The sequence below is a fragment of the Mustela nigripes genome, chromosome 6 (assembly GCF_022355385.1).
Source record: "Mustela nigripes isolate SB6536 chromosome 6, MUSNIG.SB6536, whole genome shotgun sequence".
Lineage (NCBI taxonomy): Eukaryota > Metazoa > Chordata > Mammalia > Carnivora > Mustelidae > Mustela > Mustela nigripes.
Genome location: NC_081562.1, coordinates 24,597,998 through 24,617,916, shown reverse-complemented (window position 1 = coordinate 24,617,916; position 19,919 = coordinate 24,597,998). Strand labels below are relative to the sequence as shown.

At 45.1% G+C, this 19,919-nt stretch overlaps 1 protein-coding gene across 2 annotated transcripts; it reads left to right on the top strand.

Moving 5' to 3' along the window:
* AMDHD1 (amidohydrolase domain containing 1) lies at window positions 1-16,268 on the top strand. 2 transcript variants are annotated; one of them, XM_059402318.1, is made up of 9 exons: window positions 2-202; window positions 1,621-1,727; window positions 3,301-3,365; window positions 4,796-5,073; window positions 7,807-8,032; window positions 10,387-10,511; window positions 13,711-13,804; window positions 14,397-14,557; window positions 15,423-16,268. In XM_059402318.1, exons 1-9 carry the CDS (start codon window positions 66-68, stop codon window positions 15,508-15,510), a joined length of 1,281 nt encoding a protein of 426 aa, XP_059258301.1. In that variant the 5' UTR covers window positions 2-65; the 3' UTR covers window positions 15,511-16,268. The 2 variants fall into 2 exon arrangements, with proteins under 2 accessions (XP_059258302.1, XP_059258301.1); XM_059402319.1 differs by lacking the exons at window positions 13,711-13,804; window positions 14,397-14,557; window positions 15,423-16,268 and adding an exon at window positions 11,803-12,382 and having other exon boundaries at window positions 1-202.
* Window positions 16,269-19,919: the final 3,651 nt, after the last annotated feature.

Sequence of the window (19,919 nt, the reverse complement as noted above, 5' to 3'; positions counted from 1 at the left end):
CCGCACTTTCCTTCGCCCCGCGCTCCCGCCCGGCGGCCTCCCGGAGACCCGCGGCGCGCGGCGACATGGCCGGCGGCCACCGCCTCCTGCTGGAGAACGCGCGGCAAGTGGTGATGGTGTGCGCCCGCGGCGAGCGCTTCCTGGCGCGGGACGCGCTGTGCCGCCTGGCGGTGCTGGAGGGCGCCAGCCTCGTGGTGGGCACGTAAGTGGCCGCGCGCTGGGGGCGGCGGGCAGCCGCGGCCGGGCCTGGCCCCCTTTCCCTAACTTGGGCGCTGTGGAGGGAACCGCGTAAAAGCTTTCCTGCATCCAGGGAGCCACCGCAGGCCTTCTAGGCACCTGTGGCTACCTACCTTCGAGGAGCCATTCGGTGAAAAAACGCTCTCAGGCTGAACCCTCCACCCCCATCCCCTCTCCCCAGATCTTTGGAATCAGCATCTCTGTGGTGGAGTGCTCGGACTTTAAATTTTTTTTTTTTTAAGATTTTATTTATTTATTTGACAGAGAGAAATTACAAGTACACTGAGAGGCAGGCAGAGAGAGAGAGAGAGAGAAGGGGACAAGCTCCCTGCTGAGCAGAGAGCCCGATGCGGGACTCGATCCCAGGACCCTGAGATCATGACCTGAGCCAAAGGCAGCGGCTTAACCCACTGAGCCACCCAGGCGCCCCAGGACTTTAAATTTTTGACAGAACACCCTCCAGCCCACCCCACTTGGTATGCTAAATTTGAGAACCATGGAAGACGTTCAGATCGTTTAGGGTGAAAGGACTTTCAGGAAAAGAGGACATTTTCTGTTTTTTTTTTGTTGTTTTTTTTTTTTTTTTCATTTAACCCTCTGTGCTTCTTGCTAGACGTGAATAAAAGAACAGCCAGAGTTTGAGGTGGGGGGCGAACCCGCAGTAGGAGTGGGGTTTGGATGCTGATGTGAATTGGAGAGCCCCACGGCCCGCGGTTGTGCAAGATGGTCTCAGCCCATATCTGACGCTGCTTAGGGTTGTGCAAGAGCCCAGCTTTGAGGGGCCATGTGTTTTTAATTAGCAAAGGGGTAAAAACATTCTCAGTGTTACTGTTGAGAATTTGTTACAAACGAGTTAAAAGAACTGCACAGAGGCAGGAATCCAGGGCTAACTGAGGCCATACTCCATGGAGCTCTGAGGCTCTACTGTCCCGCAGCTGTGCCCAACCCTTTCTCACTCCATCATCCAAGATGGCTGCTCCACCTCTCCGTATGGAGTCTACCTTCCAGACGGTGGGAACAAGAAAGTGAAAACAGTCCTATTGGTTATAATTTAGTCACATGGCCCACCTGGTTGATGGGAAACCTAGAAATGTAGATTTCATTCTGGGTGTTGATGTGTTCAGCTTAGATTTAGGAATCTAGCCCTGTGGGGAAAGGGGAACGTTGATCTTGGGGGACAACTAACATTCTATACATATGAGTTGACTTTTGGGCTTGCATGTGGCTGGAGTCATTTTTTTTCTTCAATAACACAGATGCAAGAAGGACATAGGATAAAGTTGACTGATAGCAAAAGACATGGACAACATATTTTAAATCATTAGCCAGCTTTTCCATAGTAATTCCCCAAACTTTAGTGATTATTTCTTGATTTTTCTTCAGGGATGGGTTTATAAAAGCCATCGGTCCTGCTGATGAGATCCAAAAAATGTTTTCTGAAGAATCATTCGAGGAAAGGATTGACTGTTCTGGGAAATGCATCTTGCCAGGTATTAACCTCTTTTTTCAGTAAAGCCCTGCAGCCAGTTTTAGTAATGTAAAGAGGAAGAGCTTGTTTTAAATAGGGTGTCAAAATCATATTAAAATATAATAATAGCTACCATGCTTCGCATCTCTACTACTGAATGTCTAGCTGCTTTACAAACATGTTTTCATCTTGAATTCTTCTAACTGCCCTGTAAGGTAAGTATCATTATCTACATGTTACAGATTAGAAAACTCCAGTTTAGGGATGAAAAAATTACCCCAGATTGCCAGACAGGGAAAGGACCCCTGCTTCCCACTCACATGCCGAAGAGAAACCAGTTGTGTTGTGTTTAGGTTCAAAAGCTGTTGAAGAACTTTACGAATCTACTTCATATGGAAGGCAGCTAGGCAAGCTACTGTTTCTAATACCAGAATAGATTTTAAATTTACATGGAGTGTGAAACAAAGAACACATCTTTGGGCAGAAAAGTCGGGGAAGAGGGAATCCCTAGAGATTTTACTGAAGTTTATTTATATCTTAGTGATTGACACAAAATCACTTTGTTAACCATCATCTCCCACATTGTTTTATGGCTTCATGAAATCCTCTGAAACAAGTTTCACAAATTTTGAGTTCTACATAAAACAGAGAGGCTAAGATTTATATTTTTAAAATGTTTACTATGTGTATCTGATAGACCTTCTATCTTCCAGCTCTGGGAGTCAGAAAATGAAGTCAGAGTGAAATGTTATGAAAAAGAGCAGAAAATACTAGAAAACAATCTGAACAGAGATTCTTTTTTTTTTTTTTTAAGATTGTATTTATTTATTTATTTATTTGACAGAGAAAGATCACAAGTAGGCAGAGAGGCAGGCAGAGAGAGAGGAGGAAGCAGGCTTCCTGCTGAGCAGAGAGCCCGATGTGGGGCTCCATTCCAGGACCCTGGGATCATGACCTGAGCCGAAGGCAGAGGATTAACCCACTGAGCTACCCAGGGGCCCTGAACAGAGATTCTTGATCTTTGTCCAATTGCAACCACTAATGAGACATTTAATCCACAAAGTATTTTAAATATTCTGGAAAGACACACTTTACTTGAGTTGTATCTGGATAAACAAACGAGTCACACGATTACTTTATAGTTTCTCTTCAATTAAACTGCATTTCTTTTTTGAAGAAAGATTCATATTCCTGATTCCATATTTTTCCTTCTCATAGTTGGGAGAGATTATATTCTCTTTTCATACCCAGATTATTTCTTGGCGATGTAGTCCTTGGTTTTGCTCAACTAATAGATATGACATCCTGTTTCCAAAAGCTTGTTTAGTGGGCGAAAGGACCTGTCTTTCTTTAATGGATATTCTCATCATGCCAAATCACACTCTTCTGTTAAAGCCTTCTAGACCAGCCATGCAGAGAGTGTTGTTGTTTCCTGTCTGTGGAGGGAACCCATAGACAAATTCTTCTTCCTCCCTCCTCCTCCAAGATGGCTGACCATCATCTTGCTTTCCCAAGAGTGGCACGGGGTAGTCTGCCTACTATCTAAGGGCTTTCTATTTCTCAGCTTCAGAGATGATTTGATTTATTGATTACAGGTTTGGTGGACGCACACACACATCCAGTATGGGCTGGCGAAAGAGTTCACGAGTTTGCAATGAAGGTAACTGCCATAAATGAGGACACATCAAAATAAGGCACAAATACAAATCTTTTTATAAAGACTTGATAGGCTAACAGGCTTTGCAACATGTGTCTACATTTCTTTTTTTAAAAGATTTTATTTATGTATTTGAGAGAGAGAGAGAGAGTGAGAGAGAGCATGAGAGAGAGGGGCAGAGGGAGAATCGGACTCCTCAGGGAGCAGGGAGCACCATGCGGGACTCGATCCTGGGACTCCAGGATCATGACCTGAGCTGAAGGCAGTTGCTTACGCAACTGAGCCACCCAGATGCCCCTACATTTCTTTTTCATGTATATTTTTACTGGCTTGGACTATGGAAGATAAACTGGAAAAGAAACTAACTTATAACTGTCCAAATACTATGCACAGGCCCAGCAATCATTTTAGGTATAACAGGTTTCAAAAATGTTTAGCAATAGAATCCTTATATATGTATATATGTATGTATGTACATATGTATGTTTTAGAATCTTCCCTTAAAAAAAAAAAAAAAAAAAAAAAAAAAAAAAAGCTGAGCTGCCTTTGAGCACCTGGGTGGCTCGGTTGGTCAACTGTCAGACTGGTTCAGGTCATGATGTCAGGGTCCTGGGATCCAGCCCCAGGTTGGCCTCCGTACCTGGCAGGGTGTCTACTTGTCCCTCCCCCTCTTCCTCTGCCAGTCCCCCCGCACTTATACATATACACACACACACTCTCTCTCTCTCTCTCTCTCAAATAAATAAATAAAATCTTACAAAAAAACAAAAACAAAAAAAAAACACAAAAAACAGAGCTGAGCTGCTTTGCTCACTTTCTCCTCTCTGCCCCTGGGAGCCTTTCAAAGGGCTCCACCATACAGTTAGAAATTCACCATTCATTGGTTCAAACTTGGAAAAATATATTGCTGATCATAAAAATAAATTGCCTTGTATTTTTCTCACCCTCCCCCAAAAAATGACTTATTAAGAAGCATAAAGTGTAGTCTATGTCCTGAATCATTAATTAGCCAGGGCCAACCCTCAAATCCATGGTTGGAGCCATTTTCACATTGTTTCTTTCTAATAGATTTAATGTTTTAGAGCAGTTTTAGATTCATAGCCAAATTGAGTGGGAGGGACGAAGACTTAGTGGTACACACGGGGGCCAGTTGGGTTGTTGGAACACTGAGATACTTCTGGGCTAGTTGGTAAGTTGCTGCTGCTTCCAGAGACCCTCAGTGCTCTCCCATTTGGGCCATCCCTGCCGTTCCTAAGAGGCCCTGGCAGGGGAGGGGTCTCCATGGCCCTGCTACCCCAGCATCCTTTCTGGTCTGCTGGTGTCTCTGACCTATCAGTTGTTAATCATTTTGAACATCACCCTGGACGGGGATTCTGTGGACCTGCCCACAACCTCCCGCATTTGCCCAGCCTAAAGGCGAGCCCTGTGTTCAGTTGGCAGGAGCCACGTACATGGATATTCACCAGGCTGGAGGAGGGATCAACTTCACGGTGGAGCGCACGCGCCAGGCCTCGGAGGAGGAGCTGTTCTGCTCCTTCCAGGAGCGGCTGCAGTGCATGATGAGGGCGGGGACCACGCTGGTGGAGTGCAAGAGCGGATACGGCCTCAACCTGGAGACCGAGCTGAAGATGCTGCGCGTGATCGAGCGCGCTCGGCGGCAGCTGCCCATAAGCATCTCCGCCACTTACTGCGGGGCTCACTCGGTGCCAAAGTAACCTCAGCTTGCGGGTTTGACTGGGGGCATTGAAAACAAAAGAAGGGGTCAGGTGGTCCCTAAGTGGGGACGCACTGTGGGAGGGGGGAGGGCTAGGGAGTCAGACAGGGTGGAGGTGTATCTATGCTTCTGTTCTCGCAGAGAGTTCAGTAGAAGCTGTTAGAAAGGTGTTCTGATTGTAATAGTCGTCTCAAGGGTGGCTTTTTGTTTGTTTCTGTTTTTAAGATTTTATTTATTTGAGAGAGAGAGAGAACACACAAGCAGAGGGAGAGGGAGAAGCAGACTCCCTGCTGAACAGGGAGCCTGAGTGAGGCTTGATGCCAGGATCCTGGGATCATGACCTGAGCTGAAGATAGACACTTAGCTGACTGAGCTACCCCGGTGCCCCTTGCAAGGGTGGTTTTAAGGAGGCAATCCCCATCAGACCCAACAGTTTTACTGGTCTGCTAATGATGAAGAAGGAAGTGGAGATATTCAAAATTCTTTTGGTTAACAGAAAGCAATGTCCTCTACTAGATCCTTTAAAATGACAGATATTACTAAAAAAAAGAAAAAATTAAAAATTAAAATGACAGATATTATTTTAAATAGTTGCTGTGACCATATAATTGCACTTTAGAGATTAATATAACACTCCGTAGGTGATAGAGCAAATCTCTAGGTCAGGATGACTCAGAATAGTTTTTATTTTCATTCATCTTTTTGTTTAGCAGCAAACATGTTTGTTCTCTTGTTGTAAATGGTTTTAAGCTTTCCTTTTATCTAAAAAGTGTCTCTGATATGGCTTTTTTGTAGAGAATTCTGTCCTTTTCTGCATCTGCTTCTGCATCTTACCTGTCCCGGAATTTCTAGAGCCAAAGGCCCACAGTTCCAGAATTAAAAGGTTCAAAGGAAATCCAGGACTTGGGGGGCGCCTGGGTGGCTCAGTCCGCTAAGCAGATGCCTTCAGTTCAGGTCAGGATCCCAGGGGATCAAACCCCTAATTGGCTCCCTGCTCAGCAGGGAATCTGCTTCTCCCTCCCCCTGCTCTTGTTCTCTCTTTCTCTCAAATAAATAAATAAAATCTTTACAAATAAAATCCAGGACTTGAAAATTAACAGGACAAAGTCTTAGTGAAGTCTTGAGTTTTGATAACTTAGGTATGTAAGTACTACAGGCTTATTTGAAAGTTTCATAACATATTTTTACATTTACTTAGTTTCGTTCAATTTGGAAAACAAGTTTAATGTTAATTTTTTGTTTATCATTTCAGTCAGAGAAAATAAAAAAAAATTTTTAAAGATTTTATTTATTTATTCAACCCAGAGAGAGAGATCACAAGTAGGCAGAGAGGCAGGCAGAGAGAGAGGAGGAAGCAGGCTCCCCACTGTGCAGAGAGCCCGAGGCGGGGCTCGATTCCAGGACCCTGAGATCATGACCCGAGCTCAAGGCCAAGGCTTAACCCACTGAGCCACCCAGGTGCCCCGAAAATAAAAAATTTTAACATTAAATTTATGATTAAGAATTCAGAAAATTAAGTAGAAAAGAAAAATATTTAATATTTCCAATGATGTTTTTGTACATTTTTAGCATTTGTACTTCTGAAATTATTAAAGCTTAAACCGCACTGAGACTTGTGGGACATCCGTCTATGAAAACTTTTTTTTTTTTTTCCCCAAATGGAACATAAGGTGAATGATAGGCAGTGTAAGGTGGTAGAGAAGTCGTAGGCCTTGGAGCAATACCAGACCTGGGTTTCACTCCAGCTTTGCAACTTTCCCAGTGAATGATTTTGAGGGCATCACTTAACATTTTTGAACATCTGTAAAACAGCTAAATAACACATAATTCTTTATGATTGTCTTGAGAATTAGGGACAACATACGTGAGCGCCTGTCTCCTCACAGTTCACCTCTGTCTTCCCTCCAGTACGGTTTTTGCTGAGCAAGAAACTTTGGCGTGCCAACTACAGGACTAAAGTTTTACAGAAATTTTCTCCTTCTGCCAATGAATCTCTCAGGTCTGATCCCCAGTGACACGGTCTGAGCTCAGAGTATGCCAAATGATGGCTGCGTGACCTGCCCAAAGTTAGGTCGCCAGCAAGTGGTGGAGCTCTGTGTCTATCTGACTTCAAAAGCCCAGCCCTTTCCTATGTATAACTACCCTAGAATCTTAGAATTTCAGTGCCTCCCACAACCCTCTTTCCCATGCTTTTACAAATAGTGTGGAAGAAGAAAAAGGCAGAGTGATCACTAGGACCCAGCAAAGGAGCCTGCAACTGGATAGTTAGGGAAGCATTCAGGATGCCCTTTACGTGTCCTTGGCAAGCAGATTCAGTGTCTCAGCCCCCATGGCCTTGCCGGCATTCTCGAAGGCAACATGGCTGGGCCAGAGATGGATGAGCCCTTTGAGTCTCCATGTACAGGGTCAGTGCCTATAGTAGTCTTATCGACATCTCTGCTGTGTCCTCATTGTTAAGACTCTTGAGGTATATTTTGGATTATTTCTCTACTTTTTGAGGCTTGAGGTCATTTGCTCATGGTTCATCAGATTCTTCAAGGGCCAGAAAACCAATTAAATTAATTTTTTAAAATTTTAAATTAAAAAATTAAAAATTTTAAAATTACATTTTAAATAATTTTTAATTAAATTAAATTAAAAATTTTAAAATTAAAACAATTTTTTAATTAAAGAAGTTTTTGTTTTGTTTTGTTTTGTTTTTGCTTCACGTAATCTCATTTTCTCGCCCAGGGGGAAGACCGCATCAGAGGCTGCTGATGAAATCATCAGTAGCCACCTCCCGAAGCTGAAGGAGCTTGCCAGAAGTGGGGAAATCCACGTGGACAATATAGATGTGTTCTGCGAGAAGGGGGTCTTTGATCTCGACTCCACCAGGAGGATTCTTCAAAGCGGAAAAGAGATGGGATTACAGATTAACTTCCACGGGGACGAGCTGCACCCCATGAAGGCTGCCGAGGTGGGGTTGACCTTCTTCCTTTCACGCTATGGAAAACTTCATTAGTGGGTTCAGAGGTGGGAGGAACCTTACTGAAAAGACAGAGAAATGGGAATTTGTTTGAACAATGTGTGGACCGGTCCAGTCGAGCCTCAGAATCCCTGACCCCTGTTAGAAATGTACTTTTTTGCTGGTCGTTTACTTTGAAGATCGCCTGCTGGTGGTATTAGTGGAAAAAGAAGTACTTCTGTGATCTTGTTTAGCAAACCCACACCCTGTTTTGGTTGGAACAGAAAGCCACGCTGGCAAAGCGGAGTAAAAATTGCTCATGTCGTGGCTAGGGTCTCCTGGGGCAGCGGTCAGGGGAGTGTTGGGAGAGCACGCTGGTCATGGTCACGTGATGCTCTTCTGACCTGTGTGTCTTGCCCAGTTCATTTATTCACGCTTTCAGCAAATACATGAGTGTCTGCTCTGTGCCAGGCTCTGAGAATTCAGCCGTGAATAAGACAGACACAGTCCTCACAGTCGCGAATCTAGATGTCTCTCCAAACCCCAGAGCGAAATAAACAGCTGCCCTTGGGGCATAAATACAGATGTGTATAATGTGGGCATAAATACAGACACCCCAGATGTGTCCAGTGTGATCTCTTCACATCGCTTCCGGATCTTGGTCCTGTGTTTCTTGCCCAGTGAATGACCCCATCGTCTAGTACTGTCTAAGCAGAAAAACTTGGACATCACCTTGTCTCCTTTCCCCATCCCCTGTCACGTTTTGGTCAACCAGCAAGGCCTCCAGGTTTGCCTCCTGATTATGTCCAGGTCCACTTCTCTTCCCCCGACCACCTCGTTCAGACCACCATCAGGGGCTCTCAGCAGGATCTCCTGCAATGGCTTCTCTCCCCGTGTCCAATCCCGCCCGCTCTTCAATCAGTTCCTTTAAACCCTGCCTTCAGTGCATCTTCTCTTCCTCTCTGTTGCTGGAAAGCCCTGAAAGGCTCACCCGTGCCAGCAGGACAGATTCCCAACTCCGCAGCCGTAAGCTTACCCGGATCCCCCTCTTGCTCGCCTGCCATGTTCCTCTTTGTCTCTTCCCCCTCTCGCTTCCCCTGCCCTCTTTTCCGTGAGCCAGCCACCATGAACTGTGTTAAGACACTCGATCCCCCATGCCTCTGCACGTACTTTCTCTTGTCTGAACACCCCTCGGCTAACTCTACCTCCCCTCCATGTTTCTTCTTAGCTACCACTTCTCTGGGATCCTTCCCAAACCTCTGCAAGAGTGAGTTACAGAGCCTCCCCACACCTGTCCCACCATGTTCAAATTGCCTCTGCGCTCCCTCCTGGACAGTAAAGGGGCTGACAATTGTCCCCGCGCCTTTGCAGCTCTGTCCCTGGAGGTTAGCACAATGCCTGGCGGACAGGTGGCCTTTAGTGAGGACATAAATGGGGCATGTTTGTTGAATGAATGTGAACTAGGTGGTCAACAAGACACTTTTGGTGGCAGAGAGTACACTGGTGAATTAAACAGAGGTCAGTACCCGGGATGACCAAATCGAATCTGGGAGAGTGAAGGTGATTCCAAGGTTAGAAGGAAGCTCCACTTGGGGAACAGAGTCAGTCTGTGGGGCATCCCACTCCCCGGAGCACCAAACCAGAATTGCCCTTAGACCCAAGCTAGCTGCTGACGAGGGGCCAGCTCCCTCCTGCCCTGGTATGGCTGTGCTGCCTCCCTGGGCCATTGCTTAATGTCAAGAGTGAGTCTACTTTCCCTTCCCTCAGAATGCTTAACACAATCACCTTTCAGCCTGGGGCACTGTGTATGTGTGTGCATGCATGTGTGTGTGTGTGTAAATGTATCAAGCTGAGAAGAAACCCACTTTAATGCCATGTTTTCATTACCATCATAGCATTACCTCCTAGTTTTCTTCTCACAGTCGAGCCCAGACTTTTCATCTGGAGAGAAATCAAGCTCAAGTGCATATTCTCAAATGATACATATAATTTCACATTTTTCCAAGTTTGTTTTCTTAACTGATCTGTTTTCCCTGAGCGCAATGGCACTGTAAGATACCTTTCCTTACTGTGTTTTTGATGATGCTGTAAGAATCAGACTTTATTACCAGTGTCAGTCTGCATGAAGAATATCAGTGAGCACTTGGACATAAGGACAGTTGTTGAAGTAGCACACTAGCTAATTTTCCAATGGATGTCCATCACAAATCTTTTGCCCATTTGGGGGCTTGTGCTTGGCAGAGGCAGTTGCCAAGGCATTTTAGTAATAGATTGGTATTTATTTTTGCAGGAAAAACAATATTCTGGCCCTTTATTGATTGTTGTAGCTGTTGGTGAACTCTTCTCTCTCTGCCCATTCTGCTTAGCTCGGGGCTGAGCTGGGAGCCCAGGCAATCAGTCACCTGGAAGAAGCCAGCGATGAGGGCATCACTGCCATGGCAACGGCCCAGTGCTCGGCCGTCCTTCTGCCCACCACGGCCTACATGCTGAGGTGAGCTGCCTCAGTGGGTGCCAAGTGGGAGGACACAGACCCGGAGGCCTCAGTCTTATTTCATTGCCCTTCCACATTCCTTAAAAATGCAGATCAGGAAAACTGAGCTCTGGAAGATGCCAGTCCTGGAGCGAGGTTCAGGAGAGAGTTTAGACCCCAGTGACGGTTGAGTGGTGGGATTATTGGGAAGAGTGGAGCTGCCCTTTCCTTTTCCCACCTCATTTTTGGAATTTTCCAGTTAAAAAGTCAATATGTATTACTTTTATAATTACCAAGTAATGAAATAGGCTCTCCACTTTAAAAACATGCATCAGATGTTAGAGATACTGGACAGTGTTCGGAATGTGAAGGAGCTGTTTTCTAAGAGGGTGCAAGTGGGTACCACAGTCTTCAAAAATCCCCAGGCATGGGAGGAAAGAGGAGATGTGTAAGTATATTTTGCGAAATCTCCCCCAGGAATTTTGCTGTTTGCCCTCTATAGACTGAATACACACAGTCCATAGTCCATCTTTATGAATGCTGTTTCAGCTGTTGGACAGTGTCTGGAGGCAGTTTGGGTTGCTGCCCACTAGGGGGCACTACTGGCATCTAGTAGGTAGAGGCTAGAGACCCTAAACCTCCATAGCGCCCAGAACCATCTCCCACCACAGAGAATTATCCTGCCCAAGAACTACCCAGCCACAAATTATGAACTGTGACATGGTTGAGACACTCTGCCTTAGGCATTAGAAAAGCCAGGCTTGGAGTAACTTTTACATTTATTTATTTATTTTTTAGAGAGATAGGCAGTGAGGGCACTCCCAGGTGCCTGTGACCTGGGGGAAGGGGCAGAGGGGGAGAGAGAATCTAGAGATTCTTCATACCCAGTGTGGAGCCTGACAGGGGGCTCGATCTCAACACCATGACACCATGACCTGGGCCGAAATCAAGAGTGGACTCCTAACTGACAGACACCCAGGTGCCCTTCGAGTAACTTTTTTTAAGAGAGAAGAGAGGAATATGTCAGTGCTTTTCTCAAATATATTATGACGTTATACCCATACAGGTAATATTACACATTTCTCTTACTGTTACTGTTCTCTGAATTTCAAGAGTAAACTTCATGTAGATTGCAACCAGGACATATCATTCAATAGCCATTCTTGGTATCTTGGCATTCCCAGCAAATCTTAGTAGTCAGTCAGAGTCATCAATCGATACCTAATCCGGTTAATTTTCCATCACCAAGAAATAATGTTTGACCAAAAAAAAAAAAAAAAAATTCCTTTCCCTCCCCTTGAATCTCTTGAAGATGGAGCAAAAATCGGAGACTTGCACTGTGAAGGGCAGCTCGGCAGTAAAAGTCTGAACTTTGTCCCTGCGCCAGAGGTGGCTGTCATCTGTGCTCACCGCAGGATGGGCTGGCCAGCTGGACAACAGGAAACATCACCGAGGCCACCCTTCTCTCTCTGGCTTCTCTGTTCTCGTATTTTTCTGATCTCTCCAACAGGCCCAACCTGCAGGGCTCTCTGCCGGGCCTTGAATTCTCTCCTGACTCTCATTTCCAGAATAACAGTGGCCTTGTGCCGCTTCCTTTAATCATTAGTGTATGCATCTTTGTGTATACTCTTTAAATTGATTTAGGATCCATTCACCTCAGTTTTTCTGGAACTTCCTTGATACTTTTACAGCATCACTTTTTTTTTTTTCCTCCTTCAATATTTCTGGAAGAGGAGGGGAGGCCATCAGAATGAACTGTGCAGGGGCACCTGGGTGGCTCGGGGGGTTAAGTGTCTGGCTTCAGCTCAGGTCGTGATCTCAGGATCCTGATGGGCTCCTTCTCCCAGCACCTGGGAGAAGCCTGCTTCTCCCTCTCTTCCCCTCTTATGTTCTGTCTCAAATAAATAAAATCTTAAAAAAGAAAGAAAAGGAATGAACTGTGCAGAGATTTTAAGTTCTGCCTTTCCACACGCTTATCCCTGCTTCACCTACCTCCTCTCACGCATGAGGCTGATTGAGGAACATTATCTTAGGTAGTCCTGCAAACTGTCCGTCATTGACTGTGAATGTTTCAGGGGCCTCAGTCTTGGCCTGTAGATGTGTAGATTCTCAGACAACTGATTTCCATCTATCCCCCTCCCCCAAACCCTGGGAGCCTTGAACAAACACCAGCATAGTTTCTGACAGCTCAAAGTTGTCTGCCTAAGATGACCCAGGCCCCCTTATAGCGCCTGCCTGAGGAAGCCCAGCGTGCCAGGAGAAGGTACTGCTCATTCCCACAAAACCAGCTGGTTGGCAGATAGGCCCCTGGACTTCCTCTTAGAGCAGTTACTTTACAAAGCTTGCAATTATAAATCCTTTCTCTGCAAAGACTTATATCTAACATATAAGTCTTTGACCACCCAGGATTGCCTCCTCAAGGATCCGCCCCTTTTTCCTCCCAACTTCCTCTTTCTTTCTCTAAAACGCCCAGTTATCACTGCACAAATCAAAATTGAGTCCAGGCCACACTGGACCCTTTTCCCTTTCGCAGTAGTTATTACTGAATACTGTCCTCACCCTTTGAGCTAGTGTTTGGCTCGGTTTATCCCTGACATGGCTTTTGAGTCACGTCCTAAAGAATAATATTTTGCCAAGGAAATCAAGGAGACACGCAACCCAGGAAGAAGCGCAGCCATTTTACATATTAGAATCTTGGGCCTTCAAGGTTTTAAAGGCCCTACCAGAAATGTTTGAGGCCCCTCTGCCCCTGCCCAGGAGGGGGAGAGATATGAGTTTTAAAATTGCAAACTGGAAGTTAATAAAAACAACATTATTTTAACCTCATTATTTATATTTGAGAGTCAAAAAAAAAAGTGTTACACTTTTAAAAAAAATGTTAAGTTATGTTTTTCTTCCTTAGCAAGGATCTCTGGAATATAACTAATATAACTAACTAATAATAACTAATAACTAATATAACTAACTAATAATATAATAATAAACACTCCCAAATTAAAGAAGTAAGTTATGGGCAAGTCATTTCAGAAGCAGAGATAAAAATCAGGCATCCTGGGGTTCCACCTGACTTCACCACTCATCCCTTAACCTTGAGTGTCTGTTTCTTCTTCCAGAACACAGAGGGGTTGGATATCTTGAGTCGGTTTCTATTGCAAACATCTAGTCTATAGAAGCTCTACTTCCAGAGACTTCCATCTTTCTTTTTTTTCCTTCCTTTTAGATTGAAACAACCCCGCGCTAGGAAGATGTTGGAGGAAGGGGTAATTGTTGCTCTGGGCAGTGATTTCAACCCAAACGCATATTGCTTTTCAATGGTAATTATTTTTAATGTCCCTTTCCAAGTGGAGAATCAGTCTTCCACTGTGTGTATCAATAATTTAAAAATAGCTCCCTAACTATTAAAATGTACAAAAGATCTAAGAAACGATTTTCTCGTGCAACAGGAAAAAAAGTGTAGACAGCAGGGTCCTTGGCTATTTCCGTGCCACAAGAATGCCTCTAGGCAGAGAGAGAGGAGAGAAAGTTCTATGTGCATAATTTTTTGATTCAGCCTTGGGCGTGGTGGTTTGATGATAACTTACCTCCGTCTTGGAGGACAGCACAGGCTCAAAGAAATTTTAGTAAATAAGTGTGGAGGTGTGCTTTCATCTTACATAGACAGTGGTCTTGAAAAGTTGTAAATAAACACTCAGTACCCAGGGGTTCAGCTGGGGTAATCTCTCTAATAAAGGAATCTTTTCCAAAGCGTAAGAATCTTTACATGTACATCAAAATGTTCTCATACCAGTGTAGCCGGTTCCTCCCAGATATTTCATTTCCATTATTGGTTGTGCTGCGTTGAGAAATGTCCTAGGTAGCAGCTACCATTTTGTTCCTTTCCTCTACTGCGGTTCTTGCCTGCCTTAGCCGGTGGTCATGCACTTGGCCTGCGTGAACATGCGACTGTCCATGCCGGAAGCCTTGGCCGCTGCCACCATCAACGCAGCCTATGCCCTGGGAAGATCTCACACACACGGATCTCTGGAAGTCGGCAAACAGGGAGATCTCATCATCATCAATGCGTCCAGGCGAGTGTTCTCCCAACGGAGCTATTTTATTTTGTGCCCCTTGGGATACGTAGGCTAGGTTTAAATGGCTTTTCTGCTCGATATTAGCATCTGGTCCTGAAGCCTCTGCAGCTCCCCAGTCTCCTTTACCATCACCCCTTTCCAACCAGCAAGTCTCCCTGCGGGTCCTAGACCACACAGGGTAGACCAGCTTGTCCGGTCTCTTCCTCTGTCTTCCATCTGCCCTAGATCTCCAGGGTTTTGTTCCGTTTACCCAGACTTTGGACTAGGCTTGTGTTCTTGTTTTTCTGCTGGCGTTCTGACCTACAGCCGGTTCTGGGCGGTGCGTGTCCCAGCTCCTGCTGGCCACCCTGCATCTGATTCATTACCTCTCTGGCTTCTCACTCCTACCAGATCCCAAAAGCCTTGCTTCTGTTTTCCTGCCCCTGGGTTCTTATTACTCATCCACTGTCTGCTGCCAAGAGGGCCTCCAATGTAACAATTTGAGTTTTATTTTTCTCAGTCTGAAAGTTGTAAATCCTTGACCTAGGAAGCCTGTTGCATTCCTTGGTCCTCAAGTTCCACTGAAGAAATCGACTTTAATTCTACTCTTCACTCTCTCTATCGAAAATAATGCTGATGTCACCTTTTACATATTACTTGATTGGATCAAATATTTTCAGGTCAAATACTTCAGTAATACCATTAAACAATATTGAAGTTGTAGACTAGTTGTCATAGTAATCTAATGTTTTTTTTTTTAAAAGCCCTTTATCATTGACGAGGTATGAAGAAGTTTCTAGAGAATGTATTTCCACATTAGCATTTATTGACATAGTGATCATTTTGACATGTAGGCATTAAAATATGTTTGATTTCTTTCTAGATGGGAGCATTTGATTTACCAGTTTGGAGGCCATCATGAATTAATTGAATATGTTGTAGCTAAAGGAAAAGTCATCTATAAAAAATGAAAGATCTGAAAGGAAAGAGAAGACCTTTCGACTACATAAGTCAATGCCGTTGGAGTCCAAGTTAAAAGACCATAGTAATTTTCCAGAATGATGTCACTTAAATATATTTCAGTGCTTTGTTAATCCACTTGAAAAAACCCAAGTCATTAATTTCTTTTAATTTAACACATGCACCTGGACATCTAAGCAGGTAAATCATTTGGATCTCAATCTCAGAACATGAAATCCTTTCACAGAGATTTGCTACAAATATTTTGAAGATTCAGATGGTAGGGTATCATCGGAATGCCTTCATGGGGAAAAGCTGATTGGCAGTTAGGTAGACATGGCTTGAAATTCCCATTTTGTTTGTGCTTTTCAAGTTTCAGTTCTTAAACAGTACTTCGCAAAAATTAGGGGATGGTGAGAAATCCAAGTGATATGCCCCAAATTAAGCAAATGTAGCCTTCTGTTATAAGCAGGTAGTTTGTCCTTTTCCCACATGGTTTGCCTTTCTAGAAGCTCTTCGAATGCATGAGTGTCCCTTGAAGGAGGGTGTCCTTCAAGTTCTCATTTCTTCTGGACTCTACCAGTAGCGCTTCACAAGAGTTCAAGACCCATCGTTTTATACGTGGGGACGGGGACTTCCTAGAATGGATGCATTTGGACCAAATCTGATAATGTAGTTTTTAAAAATCTCTCTCAAGAGTTTGATTATTCACATTATAAATGTATGACAGAATGGATATAGGTCTCAATAAATACGTGTTGACACTGTTGTTGTTTCCAGTCCCAGAAGTAGATGGGTGGTATTACTTATTACAGCTTTTAAGGAAATGAACCCAATTACATAATTACACACAAAGAAATCATGGATGACGATATGAATAGGTGTTTCTAAAGCCATATGAGCTTCCTTGAAATCTTTTAAATGTTTCATCATCCTTATCATCCCAACAGCATTATTAAACTTTGTGCTCTTTATGAATAAATGATTTGAGAAGCGAAGATTCACCAAAGTCTCCTCCCTTTCATGTTAACAGAGGCTGAATCGATGAGGCTTTCCTGTGTTCCATTTTAGATGCTCCTTGTTGGGAGGTTATGGGTAACAGTGTGCATGGCTGTCACTGTCCAGTAACATGGGGCCATTGGAGCTTTGTCCCTCACAGGCTCAGTCAAGGAGGGGTGTGGCAGGCATGTGGTTGCCATATGGGTGATGCCTCCCCCATGACCACTGATACAGCAGTAGGAGTTTGGGATGCAGGCGATAACTACAAAGACCAAATATGAGGTCTGTTCAAACCCGCAAGTCTATCTTGATACCTCCGGAATAAGTAGGGGAAGTGCATCCTATTCTCTGTCTGGGAGACATTCGCTTGAAACAAAGAGCGTTAATGTCTTTTTCAACTGAAAGCAGAAGAGGATACCCACCCAGAACTGCCTTGGTTCTTCCAGGCCGGTGTCCTGTTAGTCCTCGCCACTTGGGAGCTTGCTGGAAATGAGAGCCTCGGCCCCACCCCAGACCTCTGAATCCGAGTGCGTTTCTTAACCAGCTGCCAGGTTATTTGTACCCTTGTTAAGTGCCGCAGTCTCAACCCTAGCCACACCGGCTGTCACACTGTGCCTCAAAACGGTTTGCTTTTGCTGTTCCAGGCTTTGCAGCCTGTTCCTTCTGCCTGGACTGCTTTCCTTCTCTTCTTTATGCGGGAAAGCAGAGCTAGTCCCTCCCCAACCCTACAATGCACCCATCGTCCATGCTAGCCTTCATGGCACGGTGTTTTAACTGTCTTTCCCTTTAGAATGGAAGTTGGTAGAGGGCAGGGCCCTCCTCATGCCCCAGGATCTCGCGTGGTGACTGGTTCATAGCAGGTGATCAGTAAATGAATTCATGGATGGCTGTACAAACATACTGGTAGTCACAGTGAAAATTACTTAATTAAAACATACCAAGTAGGCCAACCCAGGAAGACAGTGTTAAGGAAAATACTTGTTTTGTGGATTGAAAGGAGCATATGAGTTCCTTAATATAATACCAAAGGATGATGCTTATGGGGGAGTAAATTAGAAAAGCAAAACCAAAGAAACAGTTCCATGGTTAGGTGGAGAGGTGGGCTGCCCTTCTTAGCTTTGGGGGTTGGCAGGATTTCGATGAGAGAGCCAGGCTCCAGGATGGAACATTATGAGGTGCTCAGAAGATCAGTGAAGAACCCTACTAGCTCCTTGGGGAGCTAGGGCTGGGTCAGATTTCACAGGGCTTTGAATGTCAGCCTTGCTAGTAGGAGTCTCATTCTTCAAGGCAGGAAAAGCCACTGAAGATTTTTGAACAAATTAGGACCAGGACCAAGGGTACTGTAGGAAAAATGAGTCTGGTTTTAGTGTGCACAGTAGGCACTCAAACTTGTGTTGCATGAATGGACTCTGACAAGATACCTTGAGCCAGTCCTTTGGTGGAGAGAGCAGGAGGTATCAGGTGCTAAAAGTCCAGCTGGAAAGCCCTCGCAGAGGGCAGTGAGTGAGATGTGAAAACCGCTACTCTGTGCTCCCCAGTGAGCTAGATCAATGTTTCTTTTCTCAACCTTTTACAGTTGTCAGGCCTTCCCTCACCCCCACTAGGAGGAAACTTAAATTTCTCCCTAAGGAATAAGATTTTGTTAGATAGGGTTGAACTTTGGAAGACCACAGACCATCATAACATGCGAGTTCTTCTGCCTCCCAAGAACCAATTTTTGCCTCCGTGTGCACAATATTACCCCCCACTGAATTGAGGGGGGCACATGCCAGATGCCATGGGAGAAAGACGAGGTAACGTGGCATGCTGGAGGAAACACACATCTGGGGCTTGACATCTGGGCTTTGATTTCTTTCTTTCTTTTTTTTTAATAGTCTTTTTTTTTTTTTAAGATTTTATTTATTTCACAGAGAGAGATCACAAGTAGGCAGAGGGGCAGGCAGAGAGAGAGGAAGGGGAAGCAGGCCCCCTGCTGAGCAGAGAGCCTGATGCAGGACTCGATCCCAGGACCCTGAGATCATGACCTGAGCTGGAGGCAGTGGCTTAACCCACTGAGCCACCCAGGCGTCCTGGGCTTTGATTTCTTCCTGAACTCCTCATCTGTAGAAGTTGGATTCCTTCCATCTCTGAAATTCTGGTGCTAGACTGTCTCCTGCCTTCAGGGAATTTTTGATCCAATGAGGGCGGTAAGACCGGCATTCAAGAGTAGAGTCAAAGCCAGGGTGCACTGAGAGCGGGTTCTCCTAAAAGGAACTCTGGTGACGCACAGTACTTTTGAAATTGAAATATGTTTTGCCAGATAGCCCCGCAAGGATGAGCACCTTGGTCTTTATTACACTCAGCAGTAAAAGAATAAAGTCAATGCCAGCCCCTTAGATTTTGATCTGGTGGAAAGTTATTCCAAAATATGAAGGCACATCTTGTCCAAGTGGTTCCCTTGCAGCTACTGCTGGCGTCAGGAACCTGGTGCCCTGAGTGTGGGAACTACCCGTGAGCCACGGTGGTCCATCCTGGCCCACCCACCCTTGAGATCTGAGGTGTCCCGCGCTGGCAGAGTTTCGTTTCCCCTGCTGGACCATTAGCACGAGTTCTCAAGCTCTCCATGATGATCCTGGCCGCTACTTCCCAACCTTCCCATCTTCCTGCTTGCACATTGCCCCTGTTTGTTTAATCCTCTGGGCCCGCTGCCTACCTACCCTATACGCCAGGAGGGCAAAGACCAGGGCCATCTTGGTCACCGTTTATTTAATGATAGAAATGGACAAATGGAGACTTGGTTTCCTGGCACAGATGTCTTCTGACATTGATGTTTAGCTTCCATTTCTCCTTTTCCTCCCTTCTCTCTCTGACTGCCATCATTCAGAACCCAGCTCAGTCACCTCCTCCAGGAAGCTTCCCTGATGCTCCAAAGGGGCTGTGGTTATATGGACACACGCTTGGCACAGTAATGGCCATTTCGTGTTCCCAACTGGGTGAAGTCATGCCGTACCGAAGTACCGTATAGCCCCATACGGCACCTCAGAAATAGCAGTGGTAGGGACGATGCCAACAGCTATGGATTTCAAAATCTGACTAAGATCTGCTTGTAAAAATAAGGAAGCATATTAGATCACCCTTGGAAATTCACCAGACAGACAGGCTTCAGGACTGGTTTACCCAGCAGCTCAGTAATGCCGAAGACTCCGATTCCCTCCTTCCTTCTGCTTTGTCACCCAGCCTTGGCATCACCCCACGGCCGGATTCCTCAATGGGCTGGGCAGGCTTTCAACAGCCCTCAGGATTCTGTGCCTCCTTCTCATCCACCTCAGATAGGTGAATGAGAAAGCCTGGCTACCATGGCTCTCAGGAGAGAAAACATTCTCTCAAAGCTTCCAGTAAAAGTCATCTCCGTCTCATTGGCCCAAATCGCGACCTCAACCAT